The 21,156-nt window shown below is 40.2% G+C and overlaps 1 protein-coding gene across 1 annotated transcript in view; it reads left to right on the top strand.

Annotated features, from left to right (window-relative positions):
- Nucleotides 1–12,898, top strand: part of LOC117407655 (myosin heavy chain, fast skeletal muscle-like) — a 35,068-nt gene extending 22,170 nt beyond the window's left edge. The window contains exons 32-40 of the mRNA XM_059017874.1: nt 555–679; nt 2,494–2,802; nt 2,898–3,101; nt 3,193–3,318; nt 3,620–3,790; nt 3,867–3,971; nt 5,990–6,085; nt 10,671–10,802; nt 11,843–12,898. Of these exons, the coding sequence (XP_058873857.1) occupies nt 555–679; nt 2,494–2,802; nt 2,898–3,101; nt 3,193–3,318; nt 3,620–3,790; nt 3,867–3,971; nt 5,990–6,085; nt 10,671–10,802; nt 11,843–11,863 (1,289 nt within the window). The 3' untranslated portion in view covers nt 11,864–12,898. The remainder of the gene's footprint in view (nt 1–554; nt 680–2,493; nt 2,803–2,897; nt 3,102–3,192; nt 3,319–3,619; nt 3,791–3,866; nt 3,972–5,989; nt 6,086–10,670; nt 10,803–11,842) is intronic.
- Nucleotides 12,899–21,156: the final 8,258 nt, after the last annotated feature.

Here is a 21,156-nt window from a genome sequence, read left to right as displayed (position 1 = left end):
CTACACTATTTTCTTAAACTTCAGGGCAGTTTCCTAACAGCAGCTTGAGAATAGTACAACTTCTTATCATGTCAACACAATGACCCTCTACACAATAACCCTCAAGTCAATTAAATAAATCTCCCTTTGAATTCCATAGGATTTGTTTGTGCTTGATGAAATGCTGAATACGCTCCTAACTATAAACACTGTTAACTGAATTTGGTTTATAGCGTGACATTTCATATCAGCAACACCTGCATAGGCTTTTACGTCATGTAATTCTCTATAAACCACACGAGTCCTGAGTTTGATATCAAACAGTGCAAATAACATGTTTTGACATCTGAATACCATTTACCATTTTTAACCAATTTGTTACTCAGTATCTTGCACTAAAAACTGTAATGTGTCATTCCCGGCTGTAGGAGCCAGCAGCGTTATAGTCGACACATGTTTTACAGTGCTCTGATGTGCTCAGAACCTGCAATCAATCTGATATTATATATTAAAACCACCCAGTTAAATCTTGGATTCTGATATTAACAACATTCTTCATCTTCTTTATCTTGTAGAGGAGATCTCTGATCTGACTGAACAGATTGGTGAGGGTGGGAAGGTTATTCATGAGCTGGAGAAGTCAAAGAAGCAGATTGAAACTGAAAAGTCAGAAATCCAAACCGCCTTGGAGGAAGCAGAGGTAATTCTTTAGAAACACACACCTTCTCATCTCCATTTTATGCATATCTCTCTCATTTTCATTCTCTCTATAATTTATAAGGCAAAAGAACAAGATCAATAGTGTTGAGTTTAACATACACAAATGTAGGAATGGGCTGTATGACTTCAGTCAAAGAACTGAAATAGTGTTCATTAAAAGAGCCATTTAGAAAGGTGTCTCTGACACCTATGAGTTACTGTACTTTCCAAACATATGGCAGACAATCTGTTTTATAAGCAGGGATTCGGGTCTGCATGTCCACATGAGGTCTACAATTTTGATTTGTCTATCAAAAATGGCAATTTTCAAGTGCTTCAAAAAGGTATTTCATGATCACCTGGTAACCAAAAATGGCAATTTGAGTGCTCCCAACTCAAAACTGTACCAGTATTTTATGATCACCTGGTAACCAAAACAACAATGGCTGTCATCCCAGATATAAAATAATAGATCACATGGTGCAGTACAATGCAGTCTCTCGGTTGCCAATCATTTACAATTATTGGGTATAAATCAGTAACAGTCAGTGTGATTTAATATAGAACCTGTCATGATCAAACCTATTCATATTTTCCATGTTATTATTTGTTTTACCTTTGTTTATTCGTTTGATATGAAATCATTTTGATTTCACCTTTTCCTCAGAAATGTGTCATACCTGCATTGCATTGTGGGGTTGTAGTCCTAGGCAAGATGTAATCTCTGATTAAACTCGAAGAAGAAATACATATCCCAGTTTCCACAGCTCTAGCTCTTGAGTTAGGGCTACAGAAAGGTCATGTTTACATGACAAATCAGTCACAAATGGAGATTAGATAAAGGGGCATTCTGAACAGAAAATAGGAGGCACTTTTTTACACAGAGAATTGTGAGTGTCTGGAACCAACTCCCCAGTAATGTTGTTGAAGCTGACACCCTGGGATCCTTCAAGAAGCTGCTTGATGAGATTCTGGGATCAATAAGCTACTAACAACCAAACGAGCAAGATGGGTCAAATGGCCTCCTCTCGTTTGTAAACTTTCTTATGTTCTTATGTGTCTCTGACCCCTATTAGTTCCTTATGGAGGACAATTTGCTACATGTTTTATAAACAGGTCCACAGGTCTGCATGAAGACTACACGTTAAAGCACAGACACAAATAGGTTGTTTCCTGAGTAAACAGTATTAAATTAGAATGGTCATATTAGACTGCTCACAAAGCAAGTATCCCATAATAAAACACTACCAGTATACCTTGCATGATCAGCTAGCAGCTACAACAATATGCATTTTACAGAGCTGTGTAAAATACTAGCTTGTTGGGGCTATTTAATAACTGTACTCTTTTCTTACTGTTTATTTTTGTATATATTTTTTTCTGTATGTAAAGCGCTTTGAATTGTATTGTATATGAATAAAGGTTTATTATTATTATTATTATTATTATTATTATTATTATTATTATTATTATTATTATTATTATTATTATTATTGTCATTTTCAATATATATATATGCTCACTATTATCACGTTATCCGTTAGCATGTGCTACTGTTCTCAGCAAATATATTTCAAATAACTGACAGAAACATTTTAAAAAGATATCCATGCAATCAATTACTATAGGAGCAGTATCGTGTAAGTACAATTATTTTAAATTAAATGTTGTTTACCTTGTATAATTGGTGATGACTTCAGCATGCTGTCATGTTTTTAGGTACGATAGTGCAAAACAGGCACAGCAAATTCAGGCATAGCACTAGTTGAATCAATGTATGTTTTTAACAACTTTTATAATACATGTTTTTTATAGGCCTCGTTGGAGCATGAGGAGTCAAAGATTCTTCGCGTCCAGCTTGAGCTGAACCAGGTGAAGTCTGAGGTTGACAGAAAGATCGCTGAGAAAGACGAGGAGCTTGAACAGCTGAAGAGAAACAGTCAGAGAGTGATCGACTCTATGCAGAGCACTCTTGACTCTGAAGTCAGGAGCCGCAATGAAGCTCTAAGAGTGAAAAAGAAGATGGAGGGAGACCTGAATGAAATGGAAATTCAGCTGAGTCACGCCAACCGCCAAGCAGCTGAAGCTCAGAAACAACTGAGGAACGTCCAAGGTCAACTCAAGGTGCAGACTGTTTCTGTCATTGCAGCTATTAAAGTACACTTCCATTGTCTAAAAAATGTCCCTAATGATTTTACTGATTTCTGTGTTTTGTCCAGGATGCCCAACTGCACCTTGATGATGCTCTCCGAGGACAGGAAGACATGAAGGAACAGCTCGCCATGGTGGAACGCAGGAACACCCTGATGCAGGCTGAAATTGAAGAGATGAGGGCTGTCCTGGAACAGACAGAGAGAGGCCGCAAAGTGGCTGAACAGGAGCTCCTTGATGCCAGTGAGCGTGTGCAGCTGCTGCACTCCCAGGTTGGAAGATTTTGTTTCCCACCTAGTTTCTAAATTCTTGTTCTTTTTATATTTATCAGTTTTCTTCAACTTACAACCTATACCTTGACAGAATACCAGTCTCATCAACACCAAGAAGAAGCTTGAGAATGACATTTCCCAGCTGCAAGGTGAGGTAGAGGATGCCATCCAAGAAGCAAGAAATGCAGAAGAAAAAGCCAAGAAATCTATTACTGATGTGAGTCGCAGTGTCTGTCCGTATGCCTGTCTGCCTGCTTGACTTCTAGCTTAGCCAGAATTTACTTAATTCTTTGTCTACCTCACTGATTATGACCATCTATTCAACACACCAGTGTAAGGTATACATTTCTGATTCTGGCTGTGGCCACTTTTACTAACTAATATAGTGTTTAGGGTCAGAGCTCCACCATCAAGCGATTGCGTTTAGCTCCAGTGGCTGAATCCCTTACAATCCCCCACTACTGCTGCTACAGTTCTAAATCACTTCATTCCATTCATATATTTTATTCAAATATCAGGCTGCCATGATGGCAGAGGAGCTCAAGAAGGAACAGGACACCAGCTCTCACCTGGAGAGAATGAAGAAGAACATGGAGCAGACAGTGAAGGACCTGACCCACCGTCTGGATGAGGCTGAGCAGCTGGCCATGAAGGGTGGAAAGAAACAGCTCCAGAAACTGGAGACCAGGGTGAGCTGAACATACAGACTAATAATTCCCTTGTACAAGAAACTGAACTGGGTTTAATATTTGCAATAATTTCCAGGTGCGCGAGCTGGAAAATGAGCTTGAAGCCGAGCAAAGACGTAGTGCTGAGTCAGTTAAAGGAGTCCGGAAATATGAAAGAAGGGCCAAGGAGCTCTCCTACCAGGTAATACACCAGCTTCTGAAAGTTTTAATGAAGTCTCAGCATTACATTATCAGGTTTAGACATTTATTATTATTATTATTATTATTATTATTATTATTATTATTATTATTATTAATGGTGAACGATAGGTTTCCTAGAAATGTCAGTGTTTTACAGTCTTATTACACACGGTGGTGGCACAAGTGTATAGTAAGATTGCCCTGTACAATAAGTAGAGCACTGTGTAAGTAGAGCACAAAATGACAGATGCTTTCTTTTCAAATGGGCTTTTATTCAGCAGGCCTTTCTGTCGCACATAGACCACAGCTATGCCTGCTACTCAGGTTACAAGACTAATGGACAACAATTCAAAGGGCATAATAATAGGAGCATGCTATAGACCGCGGGTCACAAACGCATTAGCTGCTGTTTACAGTTAAACAGCGATCATGAGAAATTTTTTTTAAAAAGTTTAATCAAACATTAGGTAATAAAATGCTGGCGATGCAAATAATGTAGTGCCACATAGTAGTACAACTGCTGAAACTGAAATTGACAGCACGGAGGCAAATGTGAATGCAACTTATTTCAATTATACAGCAGTATGCAAAATAAAAAAAACCTGTTGAGTACACGTGGCTGTAAAATAAGCGCATTATTAAATGTGAAAAGAAAACGTTTATGGCAAGCTTGTCTTCTATTCCACTTCTACCATTATTTACACTGTGTACTGTTTGGCATGTTAACTTTATTTCCTGGTATGTGTGGTTTAGTTCATCTTACATACAAAGCTTAACATGACCAATGGAATAATCCAATCAATTATATATTTTTATACTAACATTGCAAATCAAGTTTTACAGCAGTTATTTGATGCATCTGTAAAGTATTGTTCTCTTCAACTTTGTGTTTTATTATTATTATTCCACATCATTGCACAGACTGCACATAAGTAAACAGAAAATTCAAATACACTGTCAATTAGTGAGAAGTCTATTTATTATTATTATTTATTTATTAGCAGATGCCCTTATTCACGGCGACTTACAAGATATCACATTATTTTTACATACAATTACCCATTTATACAGTTGGGTTTTTACTGGAGCAATCTGGGTAAAGTACCTTGCTCAAGGGTACAACAGCAGTGTCCCCCACCTGGGATTGAACCCACGACTCTCTGGTCAAGAGTCCAGAGCCCTAACCACTACTCCACTTATATAAGTGTATAATATATTTAAAATGTGATCATATTTGGAAATATTTGCTTTAACAATAGAGGATGCTGCAAATACAAGATGGTTTGCAAACCTAAAACTTACACAGAGAAACCTACAATGGAAAATACCATTGCATATGTATACAGATATTTTAACTCTGCATTCGAGTAAAAAAAAAAACAATGGAAATTACAAACAAAAAAACTACTTTTTAAGTGACAGTAAGAGCTGATAAAGCCGAAAAAGACATTGTCAGGTAAGACCAACACAGCGCTCTTACTTCACTCATGTTCTGACCAGGCTTTCCAGCACACGCTGCTTAACTGGTACAGTAGGTGTGTTCACTTCAGGCAACATAGGTAGTCACCACCACTGGGCAGTTCAGTGGGTTGCTGAGGATTCAAAATTTCTCTGAAACAGCCCAATACAGTAGATATCATTTACAAGTTTTGAAAAGTCACTGCCCTTTGTGATTAAAACCAAAACAACTGTAGTAATGACTGCTGACTATGTGACATATGTTAGGACATTGTTACAGAAATTATCAATGCAACTGTATACGGGATGTTTGATCATCTTTTATCGGTTAAAACCAAAAATCAGAAGCCCTACTATAATATATAATATATAATATACTATAATGCACAGTTGGGGGTACATTATTCCTGATAATAATAATAATAATAATAATAGTAATAATAATAATAATAATAATAATAATAATAATAATAATAATCAAATGAAAATAAATAAACACATACATACATAAATTAATAAATAAATAAATAAATAAATACATCTTTATTTTATTGTCTACAGGCTGAAGAAGACAAGAAGAATGTGGCCAGACTCCAGGATCTGGTTGATAAGCTGCAACTGAAAGTGAAGGCTTACAAGAGGCAGGCTGAGGAAGCTGTAAGTGACAATTTTTTGGTTTTGTTATTCCCCTTATTTAGGACATTGTTGTTTTCTTGAATTACTACTTAACCCTACTTAGCATAAATTACTTTGTCAGACTTCAGACAATCCACCAAAATGCAATGCGTTAGCTCTATAAAGCTGTGTGATGTTTTGTTATGGAATGTTTTTCTTTTTTTCTGGCTGGAGAATCGCTGATCTAAACTACAAAGCTTACCTGAATTAATAAATCGCCCGAAATGTCCATAAACCAAAAATAAATTAACAAGGTATTTACTCTAGTGAACTGTCTATGGAAGAAACTTCAGGGGTAACTCTCCAATCAAAATGCATTTCATACACCCCATGCCAAAAGAGACTTTGTTTATGAGGTGCAGCATTTCAGTAGCTATGGTTTTGATTTTCGAATTCCATAGCTTCGAAGTGCACAAATTACTGAAAGCATACTAAATATCTCTACACAACTGTAACAGGGCAATGTTACATACGTGGGTTGTCAGCGAATAATACTGAGACAGATACAGAGCATTGGGTGTTGACATGCCGCACAGGTGTGCAGATTTAATTACAACACAGGTGCTGCCACTAGGGTACCAGCAGTGGTAGCCCTAGTGTCACATTTAACACTAGAACCTCATTGTTTATTCTACTACCTAGAACCGCCGCAGCAGTCATGTTGACGGGTACATTTTAAACCACTTCGATATGAAAATGAAAGATAAACTATCAGATACAACTCAAAAGATGTATTCATGAACATCATATGTAATATTTGCATAGCAGAAACACCATATTAAATGAAAAAATAACATAAAAGTAACATAAAAACATACTTCAAAGTAGCCCCCATATTAGCACAATCCACACAGATGTAACGCTTATCAACTTCTTGTGTGCATTTACCACATACTGCTCTTTCACCTTGGGCATAGATATCAGAAGTTGTATTTTTATTGCATTTAGTTACCTGGCTTTGTATTCTGTTGCGTGTGTCACTTGGTGCGCACTGTATCCAGGTTGAACTGCACTTCCCTGCCGCTTTGCAGTTTTCTGATTGAAATATTTCTGCCAAAGCTCCATGACTAGCATCAAGATGAAATCTCTCCTACTGATATTTTCCCCGGTGCATTCCTTGTACAAAATGAAGGAATTTATGGCTGCCATGTCCAGTACATATTAAAAATACAGCAACTGGACATCAGTGATTGCTTTCACTGAGTATTAAGTTTAGCGCAGATGTTGGAAACTGTCTTCTCGCTTTGTTTACTGTTCCAACCAGGCTGTTTTGCTAATTACAGTGAAATAAAAAAAAAATTGTCATTGGTAACATTTATCCCTTTTCCTAAGTATGGTTAAATCAGCCTAAGTACCACATTGTCACCCAGTCTCTGACCAGCTGGGCGAGTTTCATCTTTGCACAGGTAGGGGTAGGATCCGCTGCCAGCCAAAACCTGATCCCAAATTTGACAAGTTTGTTTGATGTGTATTGTGTCCAGTGACACGTGCTTTTGTCAGAAACAGCTGCGTGTCCATGTAATGTTTTATGTTTAGCTTGAAGCACGCAGTGCTGTTTTCAATTAAGTTTTACCAAATTTCTGATTCCAAGGTAAATATATCTGTAGTTGCTCTCAAATCAAAATGCAAAAATATCAAGATTTCTCGAAAAATTCTTGTAATAGTAATGTTATAAGACTGCAGACTATATATGCTCATGTAGACAGCCAGACTGCAGTTCTCCAAGGAATTGATAGGATTACAATAGATATTAGGACAACACATATCAAGACTTCAAGAGCAATATTCTATTCAAATACATACTGCTGTAAACTCAGTGGAGGTAGAGGTAACAAACTGGCTTGTATACATATAAAAATAGAGTATTGTAGGTTATATTAACAATAAAAGCATGTATTGTAATAAGCCGTCAAAATAACAACTTTTGGCGGTTCTAGGTAAAAGTGCTTATAACTTTTATTTTTGTGATTCTGACTTTCAGATGCCGTCAGGGTATTTAGTACATGTATTTAGGAAAAGTCATGAACAGACAACCGCGTATCTTTCACACACGCAGAGTATTTTAAATTTTAAAAGTGAAAATAAATTTAAAGAAAACAAAGCTAAAAATAAGTTTGCCACACAAGGTGCGTACTTGCGTCACTGAAAGAACCGTCCCACTTCAGGAACCCACTACACTACACAAACCCTCTCTGTACTGTTTGGGATCAACATCCCTTAAACTGACCTATTTCTGAGCTCCCGGAGTCCCGGCATCCTCACAGTGACTCCGGCTTCTTCAAACAGCTTTTTCAAAAGGCCTCGGCTAGGCAATGCCTTCACGAGCAGTGTCTTGCAGTGAAAGGGTTTTGTGTAGTAGTTCTCTCCAACACAGCAAGATTTTGCTCAGTGCCCATCTGTATGGCTATGGCCGTGCAGTAGCCCCCCCCAGCCAATCAAGACCTCCTCATCAACTCCGCACCGGGAGAGCCTACCTGTTCAATTAGTTGCCTAGCGACGCATCTCCTGTTGCGTGTCTCAGAGCTTCCAAAAAGGCCTATATGCACTCAAGAACCAGCGACAGGGTCTCCCTGTCACAATAACCTAGAAGGCTCAAGGCTTACTAACCCAAAATAGATACACTGCTGTGCAAAAGTCTTAGACATGTTGCATTTTTCTACTCTGATGTATTATGAGCATCAACAATTTACTCAAAGGCTCCACTAGTGTTTTCTACTATTAGAACAATCTTGGTTTGCATAAAGAAGGAAAAATATTGAGTTAAATAGCTTGTTTCATTCGATTTTCAAAGTGTGGTATCCGAAGCATAATCAACAAGTACAGATAAACATCATCTGTAATTGACAAACCCAGGACTGGAAGACCCAAAAAGCTGTCTAACAAAGATGAGCAACACTTGAAGATAATATCTTTAAGGACTAGAAAGAAGACAAGTGTTGAATTAACAACAGAACTGGCAGAAGGCACAGGTGTCATTGTCCATCCATCAAAGTCCAAAGCACCTTTGCCCATTGTTCCCTCGTCCAATCCCTTCTGTGTTCTTGTGCATATTTTAGCCTTTTAGTCTTGTTCCCCTTTCTTAACAGAGGTAATGGTACTGCAACACATCCTTTAAGTCCTGATTTCAATAGTAACTTTTGTACTATTGATTTGAAGGTGTCAATGGGATAACAGGAGAAGACAATCCCTCTAACAATACACTTCTTTACACTGATTCTCATAAAGAAAATGATCCATCAAACAATTTGGTGTAAAATCAAAACCATGCATGGTAGATGGCTAACCTTGTAAGAAGTGCAGCCGCATGGCGTGCAGGGTGAGTCACACAGTGCAGCTTCACTTCCTGGCTGTGCGAAGTAGGACGGTCTTTGCTGGGAACTCCGAAGGGAGCGTCGCATTGTCTCTGGAGCGTCCATGGATTAGGGTGGCAAAACCGTCAGGGACTGTTTCTCCTCATAGCGCCATAGCGAACCCTGCTTGCCAGGCGCCCAGTGAGCTGCATGGCTGGCCTTTGTCCTCCAGAGGTCGGTAGGTCGTTGACATCCACTCTCAAGTTCCTGGGTGAAAAAGGAAGCTGACTCTGTCTTGGGTTTGGAGGATGCTGCTGAACCTAGTGGGGAATTGCTGCAGTGAGGGGGAAAGCAATTGGGCGTTCCACATTGGGAGGAAATCGGGGGTAAAATAATAATTGGACACCTAAATGAAAATAAATAAACATGCATGGTATTTATTCAATTCATTCTGATTCTAGTTCCTGAAGGTTGTGGCTTCCGCTCGTAATATTACAGTTTTTAGGTAGGAGATCACTAATTGCATTTATGAGGACAAGGAAAATTGTTCAGTATATTTTTAAATTTTTTTATTCAAACTAAGTTATCGTAGAGTATACTTCATCATACTCTTCAGACCTTTAGCATTTTAGAAAGGTATAATATTGTACTTTAGTGGATATTTGCAATGATACAAGCCCTAAGTCATGGCAGGCGGACCATGAAAAGTGTAGAAATCTTCACAGTCTGCAAAGGATTAAACTCCTATTTGATTAGCTAAATCAGGTTTGCAGTTCTGAAACCCTTTTCAACTGTTTTAAAGTTGATTAGTTTAATAATGTTTAACTTAAAAGCATTTTTTAACAAAGCATTCTTAAAGTTTCAAAACAGTCTTTAAAGTTTTATGATAGGCGTGATTCCCTTCTCTTAGCACTTTATTTATTTGCATGTCAAAACATATTCAACATTTAAAATGGCAGCTTTACCTACTAGTTAATTTGATTTTAAGAAACTGAATTCAAATGGATACACTCTGTTTTCATTTCTACTGACTAGTGCATATTCTTCTAATTAAGTTATTTTTCCAAATGCTCCAGTGCACTCCTGAGAATGTGTTATAAACAGAAAACAAATGCAAAGTAACTGACACAATTAAAAGTGTCAGTGTGGATATACACATTCGCAAGATCTGACAGCAACACATTACTTTTCATTTTAATGCAACCCCTGGTGTATTTGATAGGCACTGGTCATCACAAGTAAACCAAATGTTCCTGTTCATTGTATTTGCCTTTCAGGAGGAACAAGCCAACACCCACCTGTCTAGGTTCAGGAAGGTGCAGCACGAGCTTGAGGAGACCGAGGAGCGCGCTGATATCGCTGAATCCCAGGTCAACAAGCTGAGGACTAAAAGCCGTGATATGGGAAAGGTAAGTTAAAAGATGAAATCTCAGTGGTAGGGATGTCACACACACACAGTTTCTGGACTACAGGCTCACTATGCCACCATGTTTTTTGATATGAGATATCTAAACAATTACTTATTACTCCAAGGAGTACCTGAAACACAGTTTACATCTCAGAACTATATTCTTGAGTGTAGTGTTACACACTATATAAAGTAGATTTCATCTAGACAATGTGGGAAAGCTATAAAAAAAAAAGCCAACAAGATGCTCAGATATATTGTGAAAAGTGTTGAATTTAAATCAAGGGATGTAATGTTAAACATTTACAATGCATTAGTAAGACCTCATCTACAATATTGTGCTCTAGAAAGAGTGCAAAGAAGAGCAACCAGAATTATCCCGGGTTTAAAAGGCATGTCGTATGCAGGGGACTTTTTCGACCTAAAAAAAGAAACATGGACCAGGGGTCACAAATGGAGATTAGATAAAGGGGCATTCAGAACAGAAAATAGGAGGCACTTTTTTACACAGAGAATTGTGAGGGTCTGGAACCAACTCCCCAGTAATGTTGTTGAAGCTGACACCCTGGGATCCTTCAAGAAGCTGCTTGATGAGATTCTGGGATCAATAAGCTACTAACAACCAAACGAGCAAGATGGGCTGAATGGCCTCGTCTCGTTTGTAAACTTTCTTATGTTCTTATATGTTAATGAGGCCCCTAAAGGCTACTAAAACAGACCTGCTCAATCACATACTAGACATTTATCATTTTGGGAACTTTACACTGTCTAATCAAAGCTGACTGGCCTTGGGAGCATGTGCACGGACTTGTAGGCACTGTAAACCAGGACATGATATGTTAGCTATGTTCACATCCAACATGTAAGCTCATGTTTTTCATTACATTGATTAACTATATATAAACAGGAATATCTGTGTCAAGCAGTGTGTCCTGTGTAATGGTCTAGCATGTTTCTGTTTTTTAATTACTAGTTCAACAGTAAATCTGTGTTTGTGTTTTTCCTCAGTATTTAATGATACATTTATTTCTTTTTCAAAAGGTTAAAGAAGCAGCAGAGTAGAAGAGCAGCAGAAGACTCAAGCTGAAATGTAGAGAGATTCATAAAATATGAATTTCACAGTGAACTAGTTCCTGTAATAGCGCTGGTAGTTTATAGTGTTGAAACAGTAATTGATTATTGTGATGTTATCGATCATGTTTTTGCATTGATTATTTTATTGCGTTGAGACATTATTATCGAGAATCATATTATCATCTGTTACCCAATAGGATACAGTTGTGGGTAAAAGCAGCTCTGCATTGAAGCAGTAAGCATCACTGAACTGTCTGTGTGAGGCGTAAATGTCCTTTCACAGCAAGTTTCAGGAAACAGTACATCTTGTGGAGGAGGCTTTCACACCAGCCTATTTCTCTGAGGGTGTCCAGTGTAAATGTATTATTTAACCAATATATTATGATGTATATAAATATACATCAATATGGCAAATAACTGTTTTTATTTCTGTGTTCAAAATGAACCCGTGTATGTATATTTTCCTCAGTAATAATAATGAGACATTCAGATTGTATGCTACAGGACTGCCCCTCACAGGCACCTCTGCAATGTCCAAGAAACAGGTTTCAGAAAGACAGATAGAAAAAAGACAAGAAAACAGAGGAAGACTGATCTACAGTGCTGCTAAGATAACACCCCTCGAACGACTGAGGAAATCTATCCTTTTTTATAATATGTTATTTATAACATATCCCCATTTTCATTTAATTTTTTTCTGCTGAAACTGTTCAACAGCTGATATTTTTAACCACAATTTAGAACTTGTATGAACTGGAAAGCATTTTTTCAAACACTGTTTTCTGTTTTATTGTGTATCCTATATTTTGACGTTTGAAAAGCAACCAGACAAACATATGGTTGTGATATTTTAGCTTTTTTGTAAACAAGTTAGCAATAATAAGACTTGTTACATGAAATTGTATATATTTCATTTATTATACCGATGATCATGATTATCGTGATAATTTACAGCTGATAATTGATAACAGAATGTAATTATTGTCCAACACTAGTAGTTTTGTGAATAAAATGGCATGTGAGCATCTATTCTAAGGCTTTGTGTGTTTCTGTCTGCTAGTCTTTATTCTGCACATAAATTATTTGGAAACTTGTTTTATTTATCAAACCATATATATTCCCCCTTTTTTCCACGCCCTTTAGCGTTCGTTTGTTTGGTTTCGTAACCCCGATTATGAGATTGTGTCTTTGCTTTGTATCATGGATTCATCTTCTCCAATCATAGACCAGCTCTGGGACTCAGCTGGCAGAGCCTTGTTTATTCTCGATTTTAAGGGGTATGTTTTCTCTGCCATTTCAAAACGGATCGGAATGCCATTTCAAATGCTCCGTGTCCATGTGACTGAGAATTATTTTGTGCAAGTTTTCTGAAAATCGGTGCTGTGGTTTAGGAGCTCTACAAGAAAAAGCCTTACCTCCCGTGTTGCTTTTGTTGATCCTAAGAATAACCAGCAGCCTTGCATCCTGTGATCTCAGAGTGCGGTTTGGAAGACACGGGGTCAGTAACTCCTGCAAATTACTAGGTGCTAATCCATTCAGGGCCTTGTAAGTTAACAGCAAAATCTTAAAATCAATTATATACTGCACAGGGAGCCAGTGTAAAGAGGTAATATGTTCAACTTTTCTGGTTTTAGTCAGAATTCTACCGGCGGTATTCTGCCACACGTTTGGGACACCAGAAGAAAAGTGCATTACAATAATCAATTCTAGATGAAACAAAGTCATGCATTAGTCTCTCCGCATCAGATACGGAAATAATTAGTCTAATTTTGCCTATATTTATCAAATGGTAAAAAGATACTTTAGTAACTTTCCTAATATGATCCTGTGACAGGGATGGCGTTGTGGTGACGTCAGGCCAGAGTCAGGAAGCAAAACACACAAGGTACTGCAGTTCAAAAAGATGCTGCACGCCGTTTATTTTAAATACAAAAATAAAATAAATATTTAAACAAAACAGACTTGCTCACAGAACAAAATAAAAGTTTAAACAAAATAATCACAAACACAAACAATAAATCAATGATCCAGGTCAGGCTGGGCAAATCAGCTTCACTGTTCCTAGATTATTTTTGTTTGAGTTTCGTTTCTCTCCTCTCGCTCTCCCGTTCCTCCTCCTCCCCGAAGTGCAGAGAGCTGCAGGCTTATATATCGTGGCCAAGGGGTTTAACTGGCTAGTAATTATTCTATTACCCCTCGGCCACAATCTGCACAAGTTTATTAATAATTCCTGGCAAAGGACGAGCACCAATCTCGTCTCTGCCAGAACACGTCTTAAAATAAACAGAACAAACGCCGTTACATTAATACATAATAAATCATAATGCAAAAATACAAAATAACACAGCCGCATAAAACATTAATTCTCCTACTGAACGCAGTAGGGATTCAAGGAAATGCATGCACATGGATTAGGGAGTGGTTAACATGTAGAAAACAGAAAGTACTGATCAGAGGAGAAACCTCAAAATGGAGCGAGGTAACCAGTGGTGTACCACAGGGATCAGTATTAGGTCCTCTGCTATTCCTAATCTACATTAATGATTTAGATTCTGGTATAGTAAGCAAACTTGTTAAATTTGCAGACAACACAAAAATAGGAGGAGTGGCAAACACTGTTGCAGCAGTAAAGGTCATTCAAAATGATCTAGACAGCTTTCAGAATTGGGCAGACACATGGCAAATGACATTTAACAGAGAAAAGTGTGAAGTATTGCACGCAGACAATAAAAATGTGCATTATAAATATCACATGGGAGATACTGAAATTGAAGAAGGGAACTATGAAAAGACCTAGGAGTTTATGTTGTCTCAGAAATGTCTTCATCTAGACAATGTGGGGAAGCTATATAAAAGGCCAACAAGATGCTCAGATATATTGTGAGAAGTGTTGAATTTAAATCAAGGGAAGTAATGTTAAAACTTGACAATGAATTAGTAAGACCTCACCTAGAATATTGTGTTCAGTTCTGGTCACCTCGTTACAAAAAGGATATTGCTGCTCTAGAAAGAGTGCAAAGAAGAGCAACCAGAATTATCCCGGGTTTAAAAGGCATGTCGTATGCAGACAGGCTAAAAGAATTGAATCTATACAGTCTTGAACAAAGAAGACTAAGCGGTGATCTGATTCAAGCATTCAAAATCCTAAAAGTTATAGACAATGTCGACCCAGCAGACTTTTTTGACCTGAAAAAAGAAACAAGGACCAGGGGTCACAAATGGAGATTAGATAAAGGGGCATTCAGAACAGCAAATAGGAGGCACTTTTTTACACAGAGAATTGTGAGGGTCTGGAACCAACTCCCCAGTAATGTTGTTGATGCTGACACCCTGGGATCCTTCGAGAAGCTGCTTGATGAGATTCTGGGATCAATAAGCTACTAACAACCAAACGAGCAAGATGGGCTGAATGGCCTCCTCTCGTTTGTAAACTTTCTTATGTTCTTATATCCCCCCCCTTGGCCCCAATGGCCACCTCCCCCCTTATTCTCAAAGTCACAGAAGAGGGGGAAGCAAGGCGTTTCTGGGGGTGGCCATGGTGAGATGTCCTCCACCCCCCACTTCTTCATGGCTAGCAGCTCCCTCTTTCGGGGCTTCAGCCACACTATCGCCTGCCGCGAAAGTGCGGCTGGGGCGGCTGGGGGAGCTGGTCTCCTCACCTCCCCCGACATTCTTTGTGACCTGCAGCTCCCCTCCGTGGGGCTCCAGCCACAACACTTGCTGCTGCCACACAGGACCGGCAGCGACCCCAGGGGAAGCAGGACCCTCAGCAACCCCAGGCAAAGCAGGACCCTCAGCGACCCCAGGCGAAGCAGGACCCTCAGCGACCCCAGGCGAAGAAGGACCCTCAGCTACCCTAGGAGAAGCAAAAGACACAGCTATCCCAGGTGAAGCGGAACCTTCAGCAACCCCAGGCAAAGCGGGACCTTCAGCAACCCCAGGCGAAGCGAAGCAGCAGGCAGCCCCAGACGAAGCGAAGCAGCAGGCAGCCCCAGGCGAAGCGAAGCAGCAGGCAGCCCCAGACGAAGCGAAGCAGCAGTCAGCCCCAGGCGATGCGGAGCAGCAGGCAGCCCCAGGCGATGCGGAGCAGCAGGCAGCCCCAGGCAATCCAGATGCGGCATCCCTGAGCGGAGCAAGGCAGGCATCCCTGGACGGTGCAAGGCAGGCATCCTTGGGCGATGCAAGTCAGGCATACTTGGGTGATGCAAGGCAGGCATCCCTGGGCAGTGCAAGGCAGGCATCCCTGGGAGGTGCAAGGCAGGCATCCCTGGGCGGTGCAAGGCAGGCATCACTGAGCGGTGCAAGGCAATCATGCCCGGGCGATGGCGAACTGTCATCCCCAGGTGATGGCGAACTGTCATCCCCAGGCAATGGCGAACTGGCATCCCCAGGCAATGCATGACAGGCAGCAGCGGCCCCTCAGGAGGCGATGGCGGCAGCGGACCCTCAGTAGGCGACGGCAGCAGCAGACCCTCAGGAGGTGACTGCAGGAGGGGAGCCAGGACCAGTGGTGGTGCTGAGGTTGGCCCTCTTCTCAGCCGCTGCGACCCGGCGGTTTTCCTGCTTGCTCGGCTCAGCAGCCTATGCAAAGGGGGCTGCGGACTACCAGCCTCCCGTCCCGGTCCAACCTGTCGTGAGGAGAGAGGCTGCTCCTGCTCCTCTGTCTCGGGTGGTGGTGGTGGGTCCAGCAGGCATTCTTCCTCTGCTGCTGAAGCTGGGAGCGGCAAATAGTCATCCCATGGAAGTGGAGGCGGAACCAGCAGTCACTCTTCCTCTGCTGGCAGAGGTGGGGGAGGACACACAGTCCTCCCACGGAGGTGGAGGCGGAATCAGCAGGTTCTCGCCCTCTGCTGGCGGAGGTGGGAGCAACAAGCAGTCCTCCCAGGGCGGTGGAGGTGGAACCAGCAGGTATTCTCCCTCTGCTGGCAGATACCTGAGCTGTGGATGTTCGGTCTTTGCCCTCTTGGGTTGTGGACGCACCGACTCCCCACTCTTGGGCTGTGGATGCACCGACTCCCCCCTCTTGGGCTGTGGACGTTCAGGCTCCTCCCACTCAGGCGCAGGACGTTCGGGCTCCTCCCACTTGGGCATAGGACATCCGGGCTCCTCCCACTCCAGGTCTGTGTCCCCTCCCTGCTTCCTTTTCCTCACCTTCCTCTATGTCTTGGCCTGTGGAGGTGATGAGGTCTTGCTCCAGCAGCTAAAACCACCCGGACGTACAGGACACCGTCCCCATTGAATAGGCCTTCCAGAAGCAGGCGTCTTCATAGGGGCAGTCCTCCTGGTCATGGCCAAACTCCATGCAGATGACACACAGGGGGGCCCCTTCAGCCCTACACTGCTCCTGTTCCGTGTCCCAATATGGGGGTCCCAGTTGGGTGGGGTCCCGTGACCACCATCTCATCTCACCTCTCCCCTACTGTTGTTGCTGCTTCTGGCAGCTCTTCCTTCATCCCATCCTCCTTTCTCCTCCACAAGTAATAACAAAAAACAAACAAAAAAAATGAAAAAAACTGCAGCATCCTACTCTGCCTGAGTCCAGGAGGCGCTGCGATCCCACACTGCTACCACATGGTGTGGTGACGTCAGGCCAGAGTCAGGAAGCAAAACACACAAGATACTGCAGTTAAAAAGACACTGTGAGCCGATTATTTTAAATACAAAAATAAAATAAATATTTAAACAAAACAGACTTGCTCACAGAGCAAAATAAAAGTTTAAACAAAATAATCACAAACACAAACAATAAATAAATGATCCAGGTCAGGCTGGGCAAATCGCCTTCACTGTTCCTAGATTATTTTTGTTTTAGTTTCGTTTCTCTCCTCTCGCTCTCCTGTTCCTCCTCCAAACACCCACCCGGAGTGCAGAGAGCTGCAGGCTTATATATTCCTGGCAGAGGACAAGCACCAATCTCGCCTCTGCCAGAACATGTTTTAAAATAAACAAAACAAACGCACAGCTACGCCGTCACATAAATACATCATAAATCATAATGCAAAAATACAAAATAACACAGGGGCGGAGGGGGAAACCCTGTTCTAAAAACAAACAAATAATACATTTAAACAGCAGGGCTTTCCACCAGCCTGCTACAGACCCCCAAACTCTTCTTTCTAGTTTTCAAACACAAAAATAAATTAAATATTTTAACAAAAAACACTGTTCACAGAGCAAATAAAACAGGTAAACACAAAAAATAAAGCAGACCTAAAATCAGGCTGGGCAGTTGCCTTCACTGATCCTTGTTTCTTTTTTTTTAGTTCTCGTTCTCTCTCCTGAACACTTCACACAGAGCGTAGATAGCTGCAGGCTTTTATACAGGTGACCTTCTGCACAAGGTTTTTGTGTGGATGGGGCTTCAGGCATTTTTAATCATACAATAACAATCACCTGTTAAAATAAACAAATACTACATATAAACAGCAGGGCTTTGCTCTGCCCCCTTTTTCATGTGCAGGGCTCCTAGCCCTGTCACACCTGGCTTTATTTAATGTTAGATCTCTCTCTAATAAAGCCTTTAATTAATGATTTTATTAAGGACTTTAACCTGGATATTTTAGCTTTAACTGAAACGTGGCTTGGAGCTGAGGACAGTGTTCCTTGATTGAGGCTTCTCCTCCAAATTATTATTTTATTCATAAAGCACGGGGAGGGCTGGGAGGTGGACTTGCCACCATCATCTGCAGTGAATATATAATTAAACAGAGAACTGTTGAGGGATATTCATCTTTTGAACTGTTAGCTTTAACACTAAATAATGAATGACCTGTTCTTATTGTAATTATATATAGGCCGCCTAAGTCAAACTTATCATTTGTTATTGAATTTAGTGAGTTTTTATCACTATTGTCTGTCAACTATGATAGGATTCTTCTATTGGGTGATTTTAATATCCATATCAAATCGGATTCTAAATGTTCCGAATTTTTGGAATTATTGGAATTTTGTCCAGCATGTTCAGGGTCCAACTCATAATCGTGGCCATACTTTAGATTTAGTAATTTCTCGTGGCCTGATCGTTCAAAATATTATAACTACAGACCTTACTATTTCTGATCATCTTGCAATTCTTTTTGAGGTAAAATGACCTTACACTACAAAGATCCAGGATCGTATAATCAAAACCAGGATAGTTAATTAATCAAGCGCTGTAAAGTTCTGTGAGGCATTCAATTTATCGCCAGTCTGTATCATTAGATGAGTTGGTTAGCACATACATCACCTCCATGACTAACATTTTAGATACTGTAGCACCAATTAAAACTCAGAGGGTGTTTTACCTAAGCAGCACAGCATGGTTTAATGACACGACTCGTAAGCTGAAATGTGAGGGTCGTAAACTGGGATGCAGATGGAAGGCTTCTAATCTGCATGTTCATTACTCTGCATGGAAAAGCCATCATGCTAAATATAGGAAGGCTCTGTCCCAGGCTAGATCTTCATACTATTCCAATCTGATTGAAACAAATAAAAATAATCCTAGGTTTCTTTTTAGTTCGATAGATAAATTAGTAAATCCACCTTCTAATACTTCTGCCCTCGCAATTGGATCCTCTTTTAACTGCAATGACTTCTTAAAGTTTGTCCAAAATAAATTATCTGACATTCGAGGTCAGATTTTACAGACTCCTTCTATTATAGACCATTCTTTCTTACATTAACTTATTAGACCTCATAGAGCGAAGCTGGAGGCTTTTTCTCCGATTACCTTACAAGCCCTGACAGCATTAGTTCTGCATATGACACCTACTACTTGTGCCCTTGATCCAATCCCTACCAAATTATTAAAAGATGTTTCTGTGTTATTAATACACACAATTATGAATTAAATCACTTTCCTCTGGTATTGTTCCCTCTGACCTATGCTGAATCTATCTCTCTTTTATATCGATGCATTGCTATAAGGTATAGGATTTAGTTGTGGAGAGTGCTATATATTTGATGTGGTTGGATTCAGCGGTGGGTGTTTATAGCTTTATGCATGCATAGCTTAAGGGCAAAACATTTTAAAGCCATAAACATATTGAAGTATTAATGCTATTATACCTGTTAAGGCACTGGACTTCCCAGATTGCCTGTCAGCTGGGATTCGACGTAGTCTTTAACTACTCAATCCATTTTTAAACATTTAATAAACTGAAGAAGTACAGATACTACTCTGATTAGTTAAAACTTCAAATCGAATGAGTCTGTGTGAGCTTCTTGATTATTAAAAGTCATCTGGATACGTTGCAAGTCCAGTGCATGAACGATCCACTTACAGGAGTCCGAAACATCTTTATGTCCTCCTGAACGTCTCCCCTGAGTTTAAGAGTGTGCTCAGAGGATATATAAATAAAAAGAGTATGTGCGAATCTGACATTTGGCACTGACCGTGGGGCTTGCAGATATCAAGAAAATCATTATTAATTAAATCAACCACAATTTTTATTCAATTTTAATTTTAAATTGTTATTTTAAATCTGGGAAAACCAAGGCTATGCCACGCCTTACGATGCAGTAACCTTAACTCGTGCACAAAACTTTCCCGTAAATTAAAGTCTAGCAAAATAAAGAGGACATTGAACAGACTACTGTAAATATTAATGACAGGACTACTTTATGGCAGAAAGAGAGCCTACAATAGATGAGCTCATTAAGAAAGAGTTAGAAGAATCGGCTACTAACATCTTGGGTAGATTATCCTGCAGCATTAGACAGGATAGTTAAATAGGACATATTACAATGAGTGATAGTGAGGACTCATTACGTGAGGAGGCTTTCCAGGGGATTTACCCTAGGGAGAGGAGTTAGAAACACAGGCTGGCAGAAGCCTGCAAAATGTTAGTCAGGAGAGAAAAGAGGAACCGATTACAAATAAAAGGGAGAGCCCCCTTAAAAGAGCTTTTTTAATAGGTCCAAAGAAAGAAAGAAAAAGAAGTTAAGCAAGCAAAGGAGTAAGTCAACTGAAGCAGCTGCAAGTAGGAAATGTTCAGTCCACCCAGAGGGGCGGTAACCAGCAAGGAGAGAGGGAGCTATTAAAAATGTTTTAATTTCAGTACAGAAAAGCAGTTTTGTTATGAGGAGAGAATGCTCACTGCCTTAAATAAAAGTAATCCCATATCTCTTCAACCTAGCCCAGGACAACCCTATTGAAGTTTTCAGTGATACCCCAGGACTAGCTACCCTAACAAAGGGATCACTGGTAAACATGAAAGTGCTGCAACGAAGGTGGTATAGACAGGTCACTTTGCTAGCTGATCCAAAAAATAGTCTTTACCACCGTCACTGGGCTAGCC

Source organism: Acipenser ruthenus, chromosome 58 (assembly GCF_902713425.1).
Source record: "Acipenser ruthenus chromosome 58, fAciRut3.2 maternal haplotype, whole genome shotgun sequence".
In the NCBI taxonomy this organism is placed as follows: Eukaryota; Metazoa; Chordata; class Actinopteri; order Acipenseriformes; family Acipenseridae; genus Acipenser; species Acipenser ruthenus.
This window is presented reverse-complemented; position numbering and strand designations above follow the sequence as displayed.